Source organism: Sprattus sprattus (assembly GCF_963457725.1).
Source record: "Sprattus sprattus genome assembly, chromosome: 2".
In the NCBI taxonomy this organism is placed as follows: Eukaryota; Metazoa; Chordata; class Actinopteri; order Clupeiformes; family Clupeidae; genus Sprattus; species Sprattus sprattus.
In genome coordinates this window covers 30,661,483-30,680,165 of record NC_137921.1, presented here as the reverse complement: position 1 = coordinate 30,680,165, position 18,683 = coordinate 30,661,483, and the positions used below count along the sequence as shown (strand labels likewise).

The 18,683-nt window shown below is 48.6% G+C and overlaps 1 protein-coding gene across 1 annotated transcript in view; it reads right to left on the bottom strand.

Annotated features, from left to right (window-relative positions):
• The window catches only part of herc2 (HECT and RLD domain containing E3 ubiquitin protein ligase 2), a 117,619-nt gene that overhangs the window by 88,320 nt on the left and 10,616 nt on the right, over nt 1–18,683 (bottom strand). The window contains 17 exon segments of the mRNA XM_080832568.1: nt 236–414; nt 2,448–2,572; nt 3,599–3,827; nt 5,045–5,245; nt 6,178–6,371; nt 6,725–6,976; nt 7,303–7,416; nt 8,400–8,557; nt 9,057–9,208; nt 9,672–9,860; nt 11,829–11,978; nt 11,980–12,003; nt 12,464–12,635; nt 12,967–13,077; nt 14,331–14,472; nt 15,593–15,693; nt 15,885–16,107. Coding sequence (XP_080688694.1) covers nt 236–414; nt 2,448–2,572; nt 3,599–3,827; nt 5,045–5,245; nt 6,178–6,371; nt 6,725–6,976; nt 7,303–7,416; nt 8,400–8,557; nt 9,057–9,208; nt 9,672–9,860; nt 11,829–11,978; nt 11,980–12,003; nt 12,464–12,635; nt 12,967–13,077; nt 14,331–14,472; nt 15,593–15,693; nt 15,885–16,107 — 2,716 coding nt within the window.

Below are 18,683 nucleotides of genomic sequence, written 5' to 3'. Positions count from 1 at the left end.
GTAGTGAAATAAGTGTTACATTCCAAGAAAGTTTCCCTAGTAGTAAAACAACATTTTGGCTAAAAATAATAACACTTATAATAATAATAATCATCTTTAAGAAGCCTCACTCCTGTGTATGAAGAAATGAATCAGTACATTTTAAGCAAATCGTACTCCCAGCTTATCTGGGACAGGTTGTCAGCGGTCCTGAAATAATGCCCTCTCTATCCCAGCTCAGGCTAAATTTAGCCACCTTAGTAATTGCTGGACCAGCTGCACCAGGGGCAGGCTCTGCTTGCTGGCCGACTCATAGATGCCCGTGTTGATGAGGTCCTTGTCCAGGGTGGTGCGGCAGCGCTGCATGGTGGAGGCGTTGGCCTCCTGCTCGTCGATCTCCTTCTCCTTCTGCGCCTCCTTCTTCGCCTCGATGTCCTGAGGGAGAGCGAGCGACCAGATAGATAGATAGATGGATACTTTATTAATCCCGAGGGAAATTAAGGTCATCCAGTAGCTTATACACTTAACTTACAGTTTTTCACTGTTGCTAAAACCCGTTTTTTCTAAACAATAACGGCTTTCTCAAAACTTCACACAGAAAACTGAAAACCTCAAAATGCTAAACCTGACACTCCCTTTGCAAGATGACTCTTTGCTATCAAATCTCTTAACTGTTCACAAAATGGAACTTGTGTTTTCATTTGGTACACACAGCCATATTTTCAAAACACACACACATACATTCATTGAGTACACACAACTAAGCATTTGCTGCACACTACCAAGCATTTACAGCACACAGAAGTGCAAAATTGAAAACACAATCATCGAAACACACCATATGAATGACCTTCAATTATATCACAGTGATGTGGAAGTGCATCTATCAGTGAGGACTGACAGACAGGGAAATTAACAATGGGTAAAATCAAATAATCATTACAAAAAAAAGGGGGGGGGGGGGGGGGGGGGAGTGTAGTTATACTTGAGCCATTTCTCCTTTTGTAAAATGTATCAGTGTAGGCCTACATTTTTCATAGTCAAACATAAAACAGCAATACCGTTGTTCTCACAAACCATATTTACAATTTCATTCTCCTGTTCCACCAAACACTAGATTGTATTGACATAATATTGTATACAAAATGTTTACAGTTTTTCTCAATTGCTTACACACATTTTTTGAAAGCATGCATCGTTTTCTCAAAACTCTAAACACAAATCCCAAAACAACTAACAAAAAATGCAAAACCCTTTATATCTCCTGGAAAATGCTACTTTGATTTAAAAAAAATATTGAAAGTGTGTTTTCTTCCTCCACAGTGTGGTTCTCTTTCAGTCCTGCAAAATACAAATACTGTGAGCACACTATATTCTATTGATATGCAGTATTCCAGTACTCAAGGTAAACCGATTTCGTACTTGTTCTCCATCCTGAAGGTTCTAATGAAAAACCATGAAAACATGGTCTACCACAGCGGCCCAAATCTCATTAGAGATTACCATTATCCTTCTTCTTTCTCCTCCTCCTCCTCCTTCTTCACCTTGTCCTCATTCTCTTCCTCCTCCTTGTCCTCCTCTTCCTTCTCTCTGTCCTCCTACTCCTCAACCTCCTACTCCTCCTCCTTCTTCTTGTCCTCCTCCTCTCACTCTTACCCCTCTCCTTCTCTGGTTGTCGATCTTTTCAAAGTTTTCAATAGTTTACCAAACAAACTTTTATGGTGCAGTCTTCACTGCAAATTGTTCAAAAGACCTGAAAGTTTAGAGATTTGACTATTTGTGTCTTGCAGGTTGATGCTTTGAGATTTTACTTGAGAAGTGTGGGCAACAACAGAACTTTGTGTACAGTGTTTTGACAACAACGTGATGTGTAATTGACATCAGTGTGTTCACAAGGAAAATCAGAGTATAATGCAGATAAGAGAGTCTTAAGTATTTCCCACTTGGGGCGAGCGATTGATACATGACGTGAAGGTTGTGCCGAATTTTCGCTTTTTACTTCTAAACAATAGTGAAAAACTGTAACTCATAAACATACATACATGAATCACAATAAAAACAATACACATAGGGAGAACATGTACACAGGGAGTGGGGTGTTAACAGGTACAGGATAGACAGGGGACACACAACTCCATTCAAAGTTGAAGGAAACCGCTAAGATATCTAGAAAGGTTAAGACAGCAGATCTCAACACAACATATGTGTTTTCACACAAACATACAGACCTGCCATTACCAGGAGAACATCAGCAGGTGGTGAATGTGAGACTAACAGACACACAGTTACGGGACTTTAGGAGGCTTTATCAGCTTCTGCTGCCCCCATCTCCTCTGTGGAAGGCTGTGGGTTGTGACCGTAGGACTGGTGTGTGTGTGTGTGTGTGTGTGTGTGTGTGTGTGTGTGTGTGTGTGTGTGTGTGTAAAATGAATAAGGGATAGGGGGGCTGCAGACGGAGTCACACTGACCTGGATCTCTGCAGTGATGGCCGCATTCAGCGCAGACTCCAGACCCCCGTCTGCCATTAGGCTGCTGACCAGCAGGTCGATCATGAAGCGCCGGCCTGGGCTCACACTCATCTCATTTCCAGACACTGGAGAGAGACACACACACACACACACGTCAACTTGCATTCTTTGCTTTTCCTGCGCACTAATGTCTTATTCATCATTTATGAGGGGCATAAGGAATTCATCAGCGTGTAAAATCAAAGCTGAGTGTGTGTCAAGCCAGACTACAGGAGGGAGGACACGGTGTGGGCACTGGAGTAGTAGAATAAGCAAGCATCATGTGACTTGTGTTGTTCTTTTAAAGCAGGAACATGTAAAGTTGAAAAAAAAACAGCTGACATTATGGTTGTGCTATTCTGAAGGAACAGGGAAGAAAGAGCCATAGCCCATAGCTGATGCAGGCCCCGTGTCTACGTCTGGCCCCCTGTGTCTGGCCCCCTGTGTCTGGCCCCCTGTGTCTGGCCCCCTGTGTCTGGCCCCCTGTGTCTGGCCCCCTGTGTCTGGCCCCCTGTGTCTGGCCCCCTGTGTCTGGCCCCCTGTGTCTGGCACCCTGTGTCTGGCACCCTGTGTCTGTGTCTGGCCCCCTGTGTCTGGCCCCCTGTGTCTGGCCCCCTGTGTCTGGCCCCCTGTGTCTGGCCCCCTGTGTCTGGCCCCCTGTGTCTGGCCCCCTGTGTCTGGCCCCTTGTCTACGTCTGGCCCCCTGTGTCTGGCCCCCTGTGTCTGGCCCCCTGTGTCTGGCCCCTTGTCTACGTCTGGCCCCCTGTGTCTGGCACCCTGTGTCTGGCACCCTGTGTCTGGCACCCTGTGTCTGTGTTTACGCCTGTGTCTGGCCCCCTGTGTCTGGCCCCCTGTGTCTGGCCCCCTGTGTCTGGCCCCCTGTGTCTGGCCCCCTGTGTCTGGCCCCCTGTGTCTGGCCCCCTGTGTCTGGCCCCCTGTGTCTGGCCCCCTGTGTCTGGCCCCCTGTGTCTGTCCCCAGATGTGCTCTAGAATGGACCCGCCATTAATCAGTAGATCAGCCAATCAAATTCTAAATCTACGGTGGGTTTGCACCAGATCACACCCAGCACAGGGGGCCCAGTTCAGGGTCTGGTTCTGCTGGTGGTTCTGACCTGCACTGGGCAGCAGCGAGGACAGCGCGCGGGCCCTCTCCTCGGCGGTGGGCAACAGCACCGACCAGCCGCTCTGGAGCACAGCCTGAGCGGCCGCCTGCACCGTGTTGAGCACGCCACCGTTGCTGGCCAGCGTCACCACCGTCTGCTTCAGGTTGTTGAGCAGCCCGCTGCCCAGACCCAGACCCAGCTCCTCAGGGTCCACTTGGTTACTGATGGCAGCGTGGAGCTGCAGAGAGAGAGAGAGAGAGAGAGAGAGGATAAAGAGAGAGAGAGAGAGAGAGAGAGAGAAGGTAAGAGGGGGGGCAGAGAGAGATAGAGAGAGAGACGATAAAGAGCGAGAGAGAGGATAAAGAGAGACAGAGAGAGAGAGAAGGAAAGAGGGGGGGCAGGGGGAGAGAGAGGGGAGGAGGAAGAGAAAGGAGAGGGAGACCGAAAGGGAGGGGGAGGAAGAACACACACACACTAGAGGTTCACTTGCCGTCATCACAAACACAGATCTGAGAGCTTCCTGGTGTGGCGTGCAGTAGAGCATTCTTATTTCACATCTTTACTGCTAAACGAAACACAGCGACGCTGCTATGCAAGGAAAAATGTAAGCAGACTAAAAATAACACAAGAAACCGTCTTTATACATTTCAAAGGAAATGATTGCATCTGTTATCTTTCCCGAGCATTTTCTTGTGCATTGCATGACACAAAACTATGCTTCCTTGTGTGGGCAATGCCTGTGTATGTTAGTGTTATACAGTAGGTTTGGGTATTTTATCAGTCATCTGTGAGTGTGTGTGTGTGTGTGTGTGTGTGTGTGTGTGTGTGTGTGTGTGTGTGTGTGTGTGTGTGTGTGTGTGTGTGTGTGTGTGTGTGTGTGTGTGTGTGTGTGTGTGTGTGTGTGTGTGTGTGTGAGTGTGAGTGTGAGTGTGAGTGTGAGTGTGAGTGTGAGTGTGAGTGTGTCTCTGAATATATATGGTTTTGCTCTTTAAGTGTATCTGTGCATTGCATATCTGGTCTGCGTTACCCCGAAAGCCATTAAACAACTACCACAGCTAAATGACAGAGTATTCAAAATGATCTGTTGAAACGTCTTTCTGTCTCTGTCACCATGGTGGCTGTTCAATTACGCTTTTGAGAAACACAGTACTGGCTGGCTGGCAGTGTGTCTCCATGATTGCAGACATAGTTGTTTGTCTCTTCCAGCATACTTGCCGTGTACATAACTGGTAATACACACTGCTGCTTGCAAGGCTATATGTATGCCTGCGTGTGTATGCCTGTGTATGCCTGTGTGTGTGTGTGTGTGTGTGTGTGTGTGTATGTTTATTTAAGTGCGTGTGTGTGTGTGTATGTATGTATGAGCGTGTGTGTATGCCTGTGTATGTATGTATGTATGTATGTATGTATGTATGTATGTGTGTGTGTGTGTGTATTTCTCTGTGTGTTTCTTACCTGTAGGCGTAGCAGGTTGAGCGTGGCCACCACCATGCACTCCTTCTCCTGTGGCGGGGGCCACTCAGCGCTGCCATCCATGCCCTCGCTCACCTGCCTCAGCAGCAGGTCCAGCTGCTCAAAGGTCATAGGGCACACGTCCACCACAAAGGGCACACGCAGACCCACTGACCACTCTGAGCATGACGACCACGCAAAGCTCTGAACACACACACACACACACACACATACACACACACACACACACACACACACACAGAACAATCATAACCACTGTTCCTCCATTTCCTCATTTAAAATGATATTCTGAATGAACAGTCTAAACATATGCTTGCGTATGCGTGCGTGTGTGTGGGTGGGTGGGTGATACATATACATATAATTTCCTTTTAATTATTTTCATGATATAGAAATCACTGTGCCATTTACTCAAGTGCTCAAAGAATACATTTTTTCAATACAAATACTAACCCTCTCCCATCAACAGCTGCTTGTAGTGCTATTAAACCATATATTGTTTATTCAATGACAAAAACACCCAGGATATAGTTGTGCACTACTTATATATTTGTCTGTGTTGTAACTGAAAGGTGAGTGTGTCAGGTGAATGTGATCTGGACCTGTCCATACTTTATATATTAGTCTGTGTTGTAACTGAAAGGTGAGTGTGTCAGGTGAGTGTGCTCTGGACCTGTCCATACTTTATATATTAGTCTGTGTTGTAACTGAAAGGTGAGTGTGTCAGGTGAGTGTGCTCTGGACCTGTCCATACTTTATATATTAGTCTGTGTTGTAACTGAAAGGTGAGTGTGTCAGGTGAGTGTGATCTGGACCTGTCCATACTTTATATATTAGTCTGTGTTGTAACTGAATAGTGTGTGTGTCAGGTGAGTGTGATCTGGACCTGTCCATACTTTATATATTAGTCTGTGTTGTAACTGAATTGTGTGTGTGTCAGGTGAGTGTGATCTGGACCTGTCCATACTTTATATATTAGTCTGTGTTGTAACTGAATTGTGTGTGTGTCAGGTGAGTGTGATCTGGACCTGTCCATACTTTATATATTAGTCTGTGTTGTAACTGAATTGTGTGTGTGTGTCAGGCGAGTGTGAGCACAGCCAGGTGATCTGTACCTGTCCAGGGCCACAGGCGATGCCCACGATGTGTTTGGAGTTGAGGCCAGGTAAGGCCTTGGGCTGCTTCTTGTTGGAGAAGAGCGTGTCAAAGTGCTGCAGTTTGTCGTTGCTGCCCCAGCTGTGCACCTCCCCGTCCTCAGTGAGGGCCAGGCAGTGTGTGGATCCCACCGCGATGTCCACCACCTTTTTACCTGAAACACACACAACAACACAAGGGATCGCTCAATTACGCTTTGGAGAAACACATACTGGCTGGCAGTGTGTCTCCATGATTGCAGACAACACAAGGGATCCTGATTATTCACAGGACAAACCATTCAGAGGAAAACACGGTCAATCAATCAATCAATCAATCAATTAATTAATTAATTAATTAATTAATTAATTAATTAATCGATTACAAAAACCAAAAGTGAATTTAAATGAAGTATTTATAATTTCTGGTAATGCCAAAGTAATGGCTGCATTAATTTACATGAATAAACTCTGTGTTAATACAATGACACATTCAAAAGAGGAGATGGGCTGGACTTTGTGAGCTGACCCTGTAGACTGTCCAGCAGTTTTGGGTAGCGGACGTGTTCGTCGGTGCCGTGGCCCAGTCTCTGGTTGTCTCCCTTGCCCCAGGTGTACACCTGGCCTTCCTTGGTGAGCGCCACGGAGAACTGGCTGCCGCAGCACACCTTCATGATGTCCAGGTCCTGCAGCTTCTCCACCAGCTTGGGTGTCTTGCAGCCGTCGCTGCCCCCTCGGCCCAGCTTCCCGTAGTCCCCGTCCCCCCACGACCACACCTGGCCTGGGGTGACACAACCAAGAGGGCGGGTCATACCAGAGATATTCCCAAAAACATCCGCTAGTTTCAACACCTTAGGTCATCAACATTTGAATTACTCAAGAATGTATTAGCCTTAACCTAATTTTGTGGTAGTTAGTCAAATTGCTTTCACAGAGACATCACATTTGATTTTTATTCAACAATTTAATATTCTGTTGTCATTTAAAACCCATTTTCTATATCTCCTCCAGGACTTGCAGAAATGACCCCCACCCCAGACCCACAGCCCCATTCACACTGCTACACAGGGTCCATCATGTCTGGAAGGTGAGGGGGTGTTTATGTACCGTTCTCAGTCACACAGAGAGTCTGTGCGTCTCCACTACCGCAGGCCACGTCCAGCACCTTCAGGCCCTTCAGCGCAGTCACTGGCATGGGTGTGGTCTGGTCTTCACTGGAGCCTGTGGAGAGACCAATCAGAACAGTCAGAGCCTGCGGAGAGACCAATCAGAACGGTCAGAGTCTGAGGAGCGACCAATCAGAACAGTCAGAGCCTGAGGAGTGACCAATCAGAAGAGTCAGAGTCTGATGAGAGACCAATCAGAACAGTCAGAGCCTGAAGAGCAACCAATCAGAACGGTCAGAGTCTGAGGAGCGACCAATCAGAACAGTCAGAGCCTGAGGAGAGACCAATCAGAACGGTCAGAGCCTGAGGAGTGACCAATCAGAACAGTCAGAGCCTGAGGAGAGACCAATCAGAACAGTCAGAGCCTGCGGAGAGACCAATCAGAACGGTCAGAGCCTGAGGACGCTGTAGGAGGAGCCCACTCTCATTCGGTCAGAGCCACTGTGGCTGCCGGGTTTTGAAGGTGCAGTCCTTGATTATAATGCTTTACACTTTTCGTTGAGTTCTGCAAATTCAAAAGTGGTAAAAGGAATATGATCCTGCAGGAGAGGAGCCCAATCTCATGCTCTTAGAGCCAAGCAGGAAGGATCCCTGCCTCCACTTGCATCTCATGATAGCTCCCTCTCCAACTGACTGATTATATGCATCATGTGTGCTACTGCTCAAATGAGGCTCTTTCTCCAACTGACTGATTATATGCATCATGTGTGCTACTGCTCAAATGAGACAAAACATGCAGCAACTCAAGAAGCCCTCAAGAGATGACTGACACCAGTCCTTTAGAGCAGACAAATAACTTAATAAGGATGGATCCTTTTAGAGTGAATGTATCTAAATGTGTGTGTCTGTACTTAAATGTGTGTGCCTGTACTTAAGTGTCTGTACTTAAGTGTCTGTGTCTGTACTTAAGTGTCTGTGTCTGTACTTAAGTGTCTGTGTCTGTACTTAAGTGTCTGTGTCTGTACTTAAGTGTATGTGTCTGTACTTAAGTGTATGTGTCTGTACTTAAGTGTCTGCGTCTGCGTCTGCACGACCCACCGTGCCCTAAGCGGCCGTAGTTGCCGCGGCCCCACGTGTAGAGTTCTCCTTCAGCTGTGATAGCGGCGCTGTAGGTGCTTCCACAGGCGATCTGCACCACGTGCTTCCCTGCCGGCTTCCCCGCGAAGGCTGAAATCATGGTGGGCTCCTCCAGATACCTGCGGGGCCAGGTGGGACAGGAACACGAATCAGGCACCACACCAGCAACACAACTAGGGCAATCCCATGGGAATTATGTTCTTAAGAGATTATTCTAGCCAACATCACGTAACTATCACTTAATATGCGAAAGTGGATGGTGCATGTCATCTTGGCTACAAGAAGGATGATGCATCTGATACGATTGTCGTTGTTTGTTTTGTATTACCATTTAACTGACTTTACATTACATCTTTTGTTTCTCTTCACAACACTGACCTTCACCACATGTTTGCGATCATTATTAGATAAAATATATAACTTTAACCATTAATAAATAACTCCCCTTTATGTTTTGTTTATGGAGCCGTGATCGTTACAGCATCCCACAGCACCCGTTATGCAGCACAACAATGGAGCCATGCTTTGATGATGTTGGGCATGAGAAGGCAGCGAGCCGACATCATTTCACCCTAATGCATCAAATGCCTGAGGAAAGGATAAACGAGCCATTCGTACGTGCTGTCTCCGTGGCCCAGACGGCCTCCGTCTCCACAGCCCCAGGAGAAGATCTCGCCGTTGGCCGACAGGGCCAGGTAGTGCAGGCCGTCTGGGTGAGCAGCCAGCTTCACGATCTTCCGCGAAGACATGGCATGAACTAGGATGGGAGTCTTTGGAATAAACGCAATACTTAGTATTCAATCACATCACAATCGGACAGGATCATTCCTCACAGTTACAGCTCACATTGCATAACTGGAAACATGAATATCTTCATAAAGAAGGGGGCAACAGGAACTGGGTGGACTACGTGGTGAAAATACATTTGGTTGTTGATTGATTGATTTTTCTATTTTACACCACACACACACACACACACACACACACACACACACACACACACACACACACACACACACACACACACAGCTTACCAGGGTGGTGCTCTTGTAGCTTTGGTAGTAGACGGCCCCACTCACACACACCGCTTACCAGGGTGGTGCTCTTGTAGCTCTGTGTGTAAACGCCCCCCCCCCCCCCCCCCCCCCCCACACACACACACACACTCTGCTTACCAGGGTGGTGCTCTTGTAGCTTTGGTAGTAGACGGCCCCACTCACACACTCTGCTTACCAGGGTGGTGCTCTTGTAGCTCTGGGTGTAGACGGCCCCGGTGCTGGCCAGGATGAGGAAGCCCTTCTCAGAGCCGACGATCTGGCTCACCCCCAGGTTGGACAGGACCTTGCACTGGATGGGGCCGTTCACGTTGGCATAGGGCTTCCAGCCCAGCAGGCCCCAGCCTATGACCTCCTGAAGGGTACCCTGCAGAAACAGCCATCATGATGAGACAACTCATCAGATCATCACAGTCAAAGTCCAGTCCAGTCAGCTATACAATAATGAGTATAAAAATACAAATGCATGACACATGTTGACATACATATCAGTGTCAATATTTTTAAGCTATCATTTTAACGTCCGAAGATCTACTTGATAAAAAAAAAAGTGCAGTTATTTTTGCGGTCAGACTGAACATTCAACGCTGGAAGATCGTGACTGGAGTGACCTCAGGTTCTACTTAGGACGTGTGGTCAGCCAGCAAGGACAGGACATGAAATCTACACTGAATATTACAGTCTCCTTTCCCAGACATGACAAGAGTCTGAGACGAGTCCCTGGCTTATTCCCTCTAATTTCAGCATGGAGGTGAAACCAGGCCTGGTTCCTGTAACATCATAGCTGTAGGCCAGAGCGCAGCCCATTTATAAACTGGAGAGAGAGAGTGGGCCTTGAATGGCTGGCTGGCTGGGAAGAATGAGTTCTTTATGAGCCAGTCTCCCCTGCAGGGTGCAGTTATCAAAAGCTTTCAGGGGAGTCGGGGGCAGTTATCAAAAGCTTTCAGGGGAGGTGACGGCAGGCCAGCGCAGCCTTACATAATGCGCTCCATAAAACATTCCCTCCAAAAGTATCAAAGTAAAAGTCCCCAAGGAGCAGCCCCTCATTCAGATGCCCAGCAAAGCCAATTGTGCCATAATGTGCTTCCAAGACAGTAAAATATAAAACAAAACAGACAGGTATTCTTTATTTATTTTTAAACCTTCTGATGAATTCACTAGTAGGTAAATGTGAGAACTCACATTCATATTTTACATGAATCTGCTTGCTGTGCACAACGAAAGCTTAAAAAGTTACTGTTGGGTAAGTCAGATTTATTCAAAGTCTTTTGTGCTCCAGCTCCCTGTTCTCCTAATGCAGTCAGTCTCTCTTATGAAGGCGAGAGAGAGAGAGAGAGAGCGCTGCCAAACTTAGAGTGAATCTGAAGTCGGAGTCTGGAGTCGGAGCTTGTGAGCAGTGAGTACACACACACTGTTACCAAAAGCATCTCACACTCCCTCTCCCTCTAGACTGCCTGGGGTGTGTGTGTGTGTGTGTGTGTGTGTGTGTGTGTGTATCTCAGCAGTGTGAAGCTGGGGTTTGTGCTACAGAGAGAGCTCTACTGCTGACACACACTGATGATGGCTTAAGGCCGAAACGCGTCTGCAAATAAACTGGTCTTAATATCAATGAGAAAAGCTTGAGAGTGCGGTTTTATTCTACTCAAGGAGCTCTTCTGCTGCCCTGCCCATGTAAAACATGCACTGAAGCACTAGGAGACTGAATCAAGTGAGTTCAAATACCTGAATGTTTCCGTGGTCCTCCAACAGAACAGGAAAAGAGAGAGAGTGATGTTAGTAAAGCCACTGTCAACACGGATTAGGTCAATGCACACACTGCACTCTGAAAATCATATTAGAGGCTATTTAGCAATCACAAAGACTTTGTGTAAGGGGAGCTATTAGCAGTTAATGCATAACTGCACAAACAGTGTAAGATCAAAAGAGATTGGGGGGGGGGGGGGGGGGGTTAGTATGCTGAAAAAGGCTTTAAAATGTTTACAACATGCCAGAGCGGAAAGGAGTTTAAAGCAAGGTCACTGAACATCTTAACACAATAACTGCCAGAGGGATTTGACCACTGATCCCTACAGTGCCAAGTCACTTAGCATCATAAAAGACCCCATTAAAACAAAAAACTGTCAGTTTCCAGTCCCCCCCCCCCCCCCCTTGTGATATTTTACTGGTTTAACTATGACCCCTTGTTTTACGTATATGTATTTGTTTTGCTTAAAGGATGCTAACAGCTAACTAAAGGCTCTACTAATACTACAGGTTGGGGTATCTAAAAGTGCCTCTGTGTAGTGGGTCTGTATATGAGGGCAAGAGAGCTCAGGTGTGGTGCGGAGAGGGGTACCTTGCTGGACGTGGGAGAGCTACAGGGAGGGGGGCTGCAGGGGCTAGCCAGCCGGTCCAGGTGGGCCATGATGACCACGGCTGTCTGCCGCAGGTCAATAGCCAGGTCGTTGTCCTGGGGAAGGGTCAGGTAGCGCAGGAAGCTCTCGTTATGGGCTCAGGGGAGCGGAGAGGATCTGATGGGAGGTCAGAGGAGAGGGGTCAGAGGTGAAAGGTCAAAGAGGGGACGCAGTGCTATTGTCCATTCACTGTCAGCTGACCTGACCCTCCTGAAATCAGCCAGTCATCACATTTACATTTAGCAGACGCTTTTATCCAAAGCGACTTACAAGGATGTACACAGATTTTTTCCCCCCATCAAACACGCCCCTTACAACAATCACTGATGAAGCAAGAGTCAGCACTAACTCAAGATATTTCTCTGAGCAATTCCACTAAGTGGAGCTGAACCCCATGATTTGTTGAGCTCTAAGTGGACCACATTAGTCTCATCACACGGATACTCATTCATGAGCCAAGTCTGATATCCCCCCGCTCCAAGCAATGCATCAATAAAGACGAGCTGAAACAGTTCTCCAGGGCACTGGCCCATGGTGGAGGTTCGGGTGTTCAACTTGGGTGGAACACAACGCTCACCTCCAGCTCCTCCTCAGGGATGGGCTCCTCCTTGCTGCTGTGGATGTTGTGGAGGCGCTGCAGGAGGGGCAGCAGGGGCGCGCTCGTCCCCTGGGTGGAGCGCTCGTTGTCCATCTCCCGCGTGCCGTTGTCCCACAGACGCAGCAGCAGCAGCACCGCCGACAGCAGCTGGCTGTATGGGGAGAGGGGGGAGAGGAGGGGGAGAGGAGGGTTGAACCATATGAGGCAGGTGTGTGTGTTGCCGAGTTCTCGGATGTCATCTCCTGTGAGGGTGCACCTCAGCAGGTGTGTGTTGCCCATGTGTAATTTGCTGACAGGTGTCTGTGTGCAGGTGTGTGTTTTCCAGGTGTTATCTGTACTGTGCGTTTGCAGGTGTGTGTGTGTTGCTCAGGTGTTCTCTACTGTGCGTTTGGCAGGTGTGTTGTTTCTCAGGTGTTCTCTGCTGTGTGTTTGCAGGTGTGTGTGTCGCTCAGGTGTTCTCTTCTGTGTGTTTGCGTCCTCACCTGAGTGTGCCCCTCTGCACTGCCAGCTCCAGGAGGATGGCCAGGGCCAGGTGTTGGTCCTGCAGGGGAATATTGCTGGGGCCTTTGCCACTGGCACTGCTGTGCACATCACTGCAAGAAGAAGAAGAAGAAGAAGAAGAGAAGAAGAAGAAGAAGAAGAAGAAGAAGAAGAAGAGAAGAAGAAGAAGAAGAAGAAGAAGAAGAAGAAGAAGAAGAAGAAGAAGAAGAAGAAGAAGAAGAAGAAGAAGAAGAAGAAGAAGAAGAAGAAGAAGAAGAAGAAGAAGAAGAAGAGAAGAAGAAGAAGAAGAAGAAGAAGAGAAGAAGAAGAAGAAGAAGAAGAAGAAGAAGAAGAAGAAGAAAGAAGAAAGAAGAAGAAGAAGAAGAAGAAGAAGAAGAAGAAGAAGAAGAAGAAGAAGAAGAAGAGAAGAAGAAGAAGAAGAAGAAGAAGAAGAAGAAGAAGAAGAAGAAGAAGAAGAAGAAGAAGAAGAAGAAGAAGAAGAAGAAGAAGAAGAAGAAGAAGAAGAAGAAGAAGAAGAAGAAGAAGAAGAAGAAGAAGAAGAAGAAGAAGAAGAAGAAGAAGAAGAAGAAGAAGAGCAGAGGCTATACTTCAGTACTGGTCAGTGTGGGAATGGAGGCTATACTTCAGTACTGGTCAGTGTGGGAATGGAGGCTATACTTCAGTACTGGTCAGTGTGGGGATGGAGGCTATACTTCAGTACTGGTCAGTGTGGGGATGGAGGCTATACTTCAGTACTGGTCAGTGTGGGAATGGAGGCTATACTTCAGTACTGGTCAGTGTGGGGATATACTTCAGTACTGGTCAGTGTGGGGATGGAGGCTATACTTCAGTACTGGTCAGTGTGGGAATGGAGGCTATACTTCAGTACTGGTCAGTGTGGGGATGGAGGCTATACTTCAGTACTGGTCAGTGTGGGGATGGAGGCTATACTTCAGTACTGGTCAGTGTGGGAATGGAGGCTATACTTCAGTACTGGTCAGTGTGGGGGTGGTGGAGGCTATACTTCAGTAATGGTCAGTGTGGGGATGGAGGCTATACTTTAGTACTGGTCAGTGTGGGGATGGAGGCTATACTTCAGTACTGGTCAGTGTGGGGATGGAGGCTATAGTTCAGTACTGGTCAGTGTGGGGATGGAGGCTATACTTCAGTACTGGTCAGTGTGGGGATGGAGGCTATACTTCAGTACTGGTCAGTGTGGGGATGGAGGCTATACTTCAGTACTGGTCAGTGTGGGGATGGAGGCTATACTTCAGTACTGGTCAGTGTGGGGATGGAAGAGAGCATCCAGTGCTGGTCAGTGTTGGGATGGTGGAGGCTCGACATGGCCTCTGTGGGGAGCACTGACCTGAGGAACTTGGTGGCTCTCTCAACGACCTCCAGCCAGACGGACGACACGGTGCCCTCGTCAAACAGAGTGGCTTCTGGGAGAGCGCGCAGAGCGTCCAGGGACTCCTGGAGCAGCTCACTGCACAGGTCGGCATCATCACCTGCAGTAGACAGACCACAGAACAGTGAGAGGGATTAGTTCTGGCTGAGGAGAATGGAAACCGAATGCTTCAACACCTCTGACGCACGTGCGAGATGCTTTGGAGAAAACTGTCTACCAAATGACTAGATGTAAAGGCAAATTAATAAAACCGTCTCTCCCTCTCTGTTACCTTCCCCCCCCCTCCTCCCTCCCTCTCCCCCTTCCTCCCTCTCTTCCCTCCCCTCCTCCTCCTCCTCCCTCTCTTCCTCCACCCTCCCTCCCTCTCTCTCTCAAGAGGTCTGTCTGCTGGGCAGCTCATGTTTCAGAGGGGTCTGAGAGAGCAAAGCCAGAATCTCCCTTCCCACACAACTCGACTGGGCTACACGCAACAGCCACAGCTCAGCCACAGCCAAACCGCAACTCAACCGCAGCTCAGCCACAGTTATGAGACGGAGTCAAGTTACATAATCCCCAGAGCCCCAAGCCTCTCAGTCATTTATGTGCTCATCAATGGGAGCTTTACATTGCCTCTCTGACTGAACAGGTGACAGTCATCCCCTCACTTAAATATACACAGACACACACAGACACACAACATACACAATACACAGCTAACTTGCCAAAGGACTGGACTAGATCTTACTCACATCTGCACCAAGCATGGCCAAATCCATCCAAGATGGCACAACAGACACACAGCAAACGCGCACAAGCGCGCACACACACACACACACACAGCTAACTTGCCAACGGACTGGACTAGATCTTGCAAACATCTGCACCAACGCAGGGCCAAATCCATCCAAGATGGCATATGGGATAGTGGCTGAGCCCCTCATATAGTCCCAGGACTTACTAATGGCAATTAGATTACCCCCACTCACTCAATCTCCCTCATACACATGATGGCACACTGCATGGATCCTTATCTAAACAGAGCTGAATTCCTGAGCTGAGGGCTCTGATTGGAGTCAGCCATGCACAAAAATCAGGGGGCCACTGAGGGCTGACCGGAGACAGAGAGCTGAAAGAGGAATGCTGGGAGGGGGACGCGTCAGAACACAGGGTGTTGGATGGAGGGCGTGGGGAAGTGGAGTAGTGGAGGCTGGAAGGGAGGCGAACGGCAGGTGTGTGCTTACCTGAGCGCCAGGCTCTGCGTAGGAAGGCGAAGGCGAAAGAGAGGGCCGCCCGTGAGCCCACCCGGGCCAAGCCCTCCACCCCTTTACTGGCCGGGCGAGTGCTGGGAACAGACAATTACAAATAAGCAAATGTAACGAGTATAACGAGGATTCCTATCAGGTTTTGAGGGGCAAGCTATATTTATATATATATATATATACTGTAATGCTGTAACATCACTTGCTTTCATTTAGCATAAAAGCGCCCACGAAATTATATGTGTGTGTGTATATGTGTGTGTTGGGTTCTCACCTCTTGTTGTCGACAGCAGGTGCAGGCGGAGTGGGGGGGCTCTTCCAGCGCACCTTGTACTTCTCGTCCATCATGCTGTGCGTGAGCGAGATGAGGTAGCGCTCCAGGATGACCAGCCGCTGGCTCAGTCGCCGTGCCGATAGCGTGCTCTTGGCCGTCAGCGACGACAGCTTCTGCTGGTCATCCACCAGCACCATCAGGCAATCCTTCAGCTCGCTCTCCTCTGCACGTGCACGTGCACGTACACACACACACACACACACACACACACACACACTCACACACACACACACACACACACACACACACACACACACACACTTTAATATGCATACAAATGGATAACATTACATTACCATCTATTATTCATTCATTTCACAGATGCCTTTATGCAGAATGGATTGAATATTGTGGTGCAGCTACTTCCTGCATTCATTTTCTCATCATTCCATCTTAGAACAGGGCAGACCCTTGCCATGTAACCATTACAGCTCCATCTTATAACAGGGCAGACCCTTCCCCTTTAAACGATTACAGTTCCATCTTATAACAGGACAGACCCTTCCCCTTTAAACGATTACAGTTCCATCTTATAACAGGGCAGACCCTTCCCTTTAACCATTACAGTTCCATCTTATAACAGGGCAGACCCTTCCCCTTTAAACGATTACAGTTCCATCTTATAACAGGGCAGACCTCTCCCTTTAAATGATTAGAGGGATGCTCCCTGAAACACCAATACAGTCCAATTCAAATGTCCTGGTAACCAATCCACTAATTCAATGTTTAATTCAAATCAACAGCTGATTTTGTTTGCCACAGTCTAGACAGCCACTGGCTGGAGCCCACAGTGGCACACCTTGTGTTTCTGATGCCAATCTGCTAGTTTTGAGTTCACAATGGCACACCTTGTGTTTCATATGCCAATCTGCTAGTTTGGAGTCCCCAGTGGCACACCTTGTGTTTCATATGCCAATCTGCTAGTTTTGAGTCCACAGTGGCAGACCTTGTGTTTCATATGCCAATCTGCTAGTTTTGAGTTCACAGAGAGGCCTGGCAGTGACTTGCTATGTGACCGATGTGGGGAGAAGAGAGGTGGGGTAGGGTAGGGGTAAAGGTAGGGGGGCGAGGCACTGATGGAGAGTTAGAGGACTTCAAGGTTTAATGGGGAAGTATTATAACTGCGTTGTTACAGCCGGATGGCCGGATTGCGTTTCTCCAGAAGAGGCAAGCTGGTCAGAGAGCCACGCTGTTTTCACCCCCCCTCTGCACCCTGAAGAGGCACTCTGGCACAGCTCCTTGGATCACTGGCATTCAGATTGTTTGTCAACCTGCCAATCATGCATACCCCAAGGTCGTAGGTTCAAAGCCAATGAAGGGCAGCAACACAGGCTCCACAACACAGTGCTGTGCTGCCAAGATAAGGCAAAGCCACGGCATAGCTGTCTGTGTAACAAGGAAGTCCATCAACAACATCTCAACCGTGGGCCGAGCTGGGGCTAGCTAGTGCAGGCGAATGCTGAACCTTCCCGGAACCTGTGAGTGTGTTTGTCTGTAACACGAGGAGGCTAGCTAGGAGGCAGGCCTGCAGTCTGTGATAAGTAGGGTCCCCCCAAGCCTACCACACACACACACACACACACACACACACACACACACACACACACACACACACACACACACACACACACACACACACACACACACACACACACACACACACACACACACACACACACACACACACAGCAGATTATCAGAGTCAGACAGCAGGAGCGCTGCAGGCTCCACCCAGGCCAGCATGTAAACACATCCCTGGGTGACGCTGCAGGTCTGCATTGCGGGAAGAGAGAGAGGGGTGGGGGGGGGGGGGGGGGTAAAAATAACCCCCTTGGCCCACCCACCTGCGTGCACACACACACACACACACACGCGCGCACACACACACGCGCACACACACGCGCACACACACACACAGACACATAGACACAATCACAAACAAACACCACACACACAATCACATGCATACAAACACAAACACGCCCACACAGAGATAAACACGCACAGACAAACACACACACACACACACACACACCAACAAACACTCTGTTCACACTGGCCAAACAAGACTCAAGCCCCCCCCCCCACACCAGACACACACCCCTCACGTGCCAGGGCTGCAGACACATACCCCCTCACAGACACCCGTACCCCCCCCCCCCCCCCCCCCCAACCATCCCACCCCACTCCCCCTAAATACTGGGCCGCTTTTAGACCTGGCCGAGCCAACCGGCTCCATTGATGCCACGTGTGAGGAGCTGGGGGCTGAGGAGATGGGGTGTGAATATGATGGAAACTCATCACACTCACAAGTGTCAGTAGCAGGTCTCTGGCACACGATGCTCAGGCCGCTGTGAAGCACAGCAAGTGCGGGTCCCAGGAAGGTTAAGGGGGGGAGGGAGAGCACACCTGGGATAGGAGTCGGAGGTCAGGCAGTCCCTAACGAGCCAGGTCGGAATATTTTAGGAGCCACCCCGAGGTTGACATGCAGACACATAGTCTTTGTGAAGATTCCCTGAGATCGTCCACCTGAAGCTCATGCAGTTTGGGACCCAGCGCAAACTAAGTGTGAGAGTGAGAGTGAGAGTGTGTGTGTGTGTGTGTGTGTGTGTGGTTGTGTGTGTGGTTGTGTGTGGTTGTGTATGTGGTTGTGTGTGTGGTTGTGTGTGTGGTTGTGTGTGTGGTTGTGCGTGTGGTTGTGCGTGTGGTTTTTGTGTGTGGTTGTGTGTGTGTGAGGTT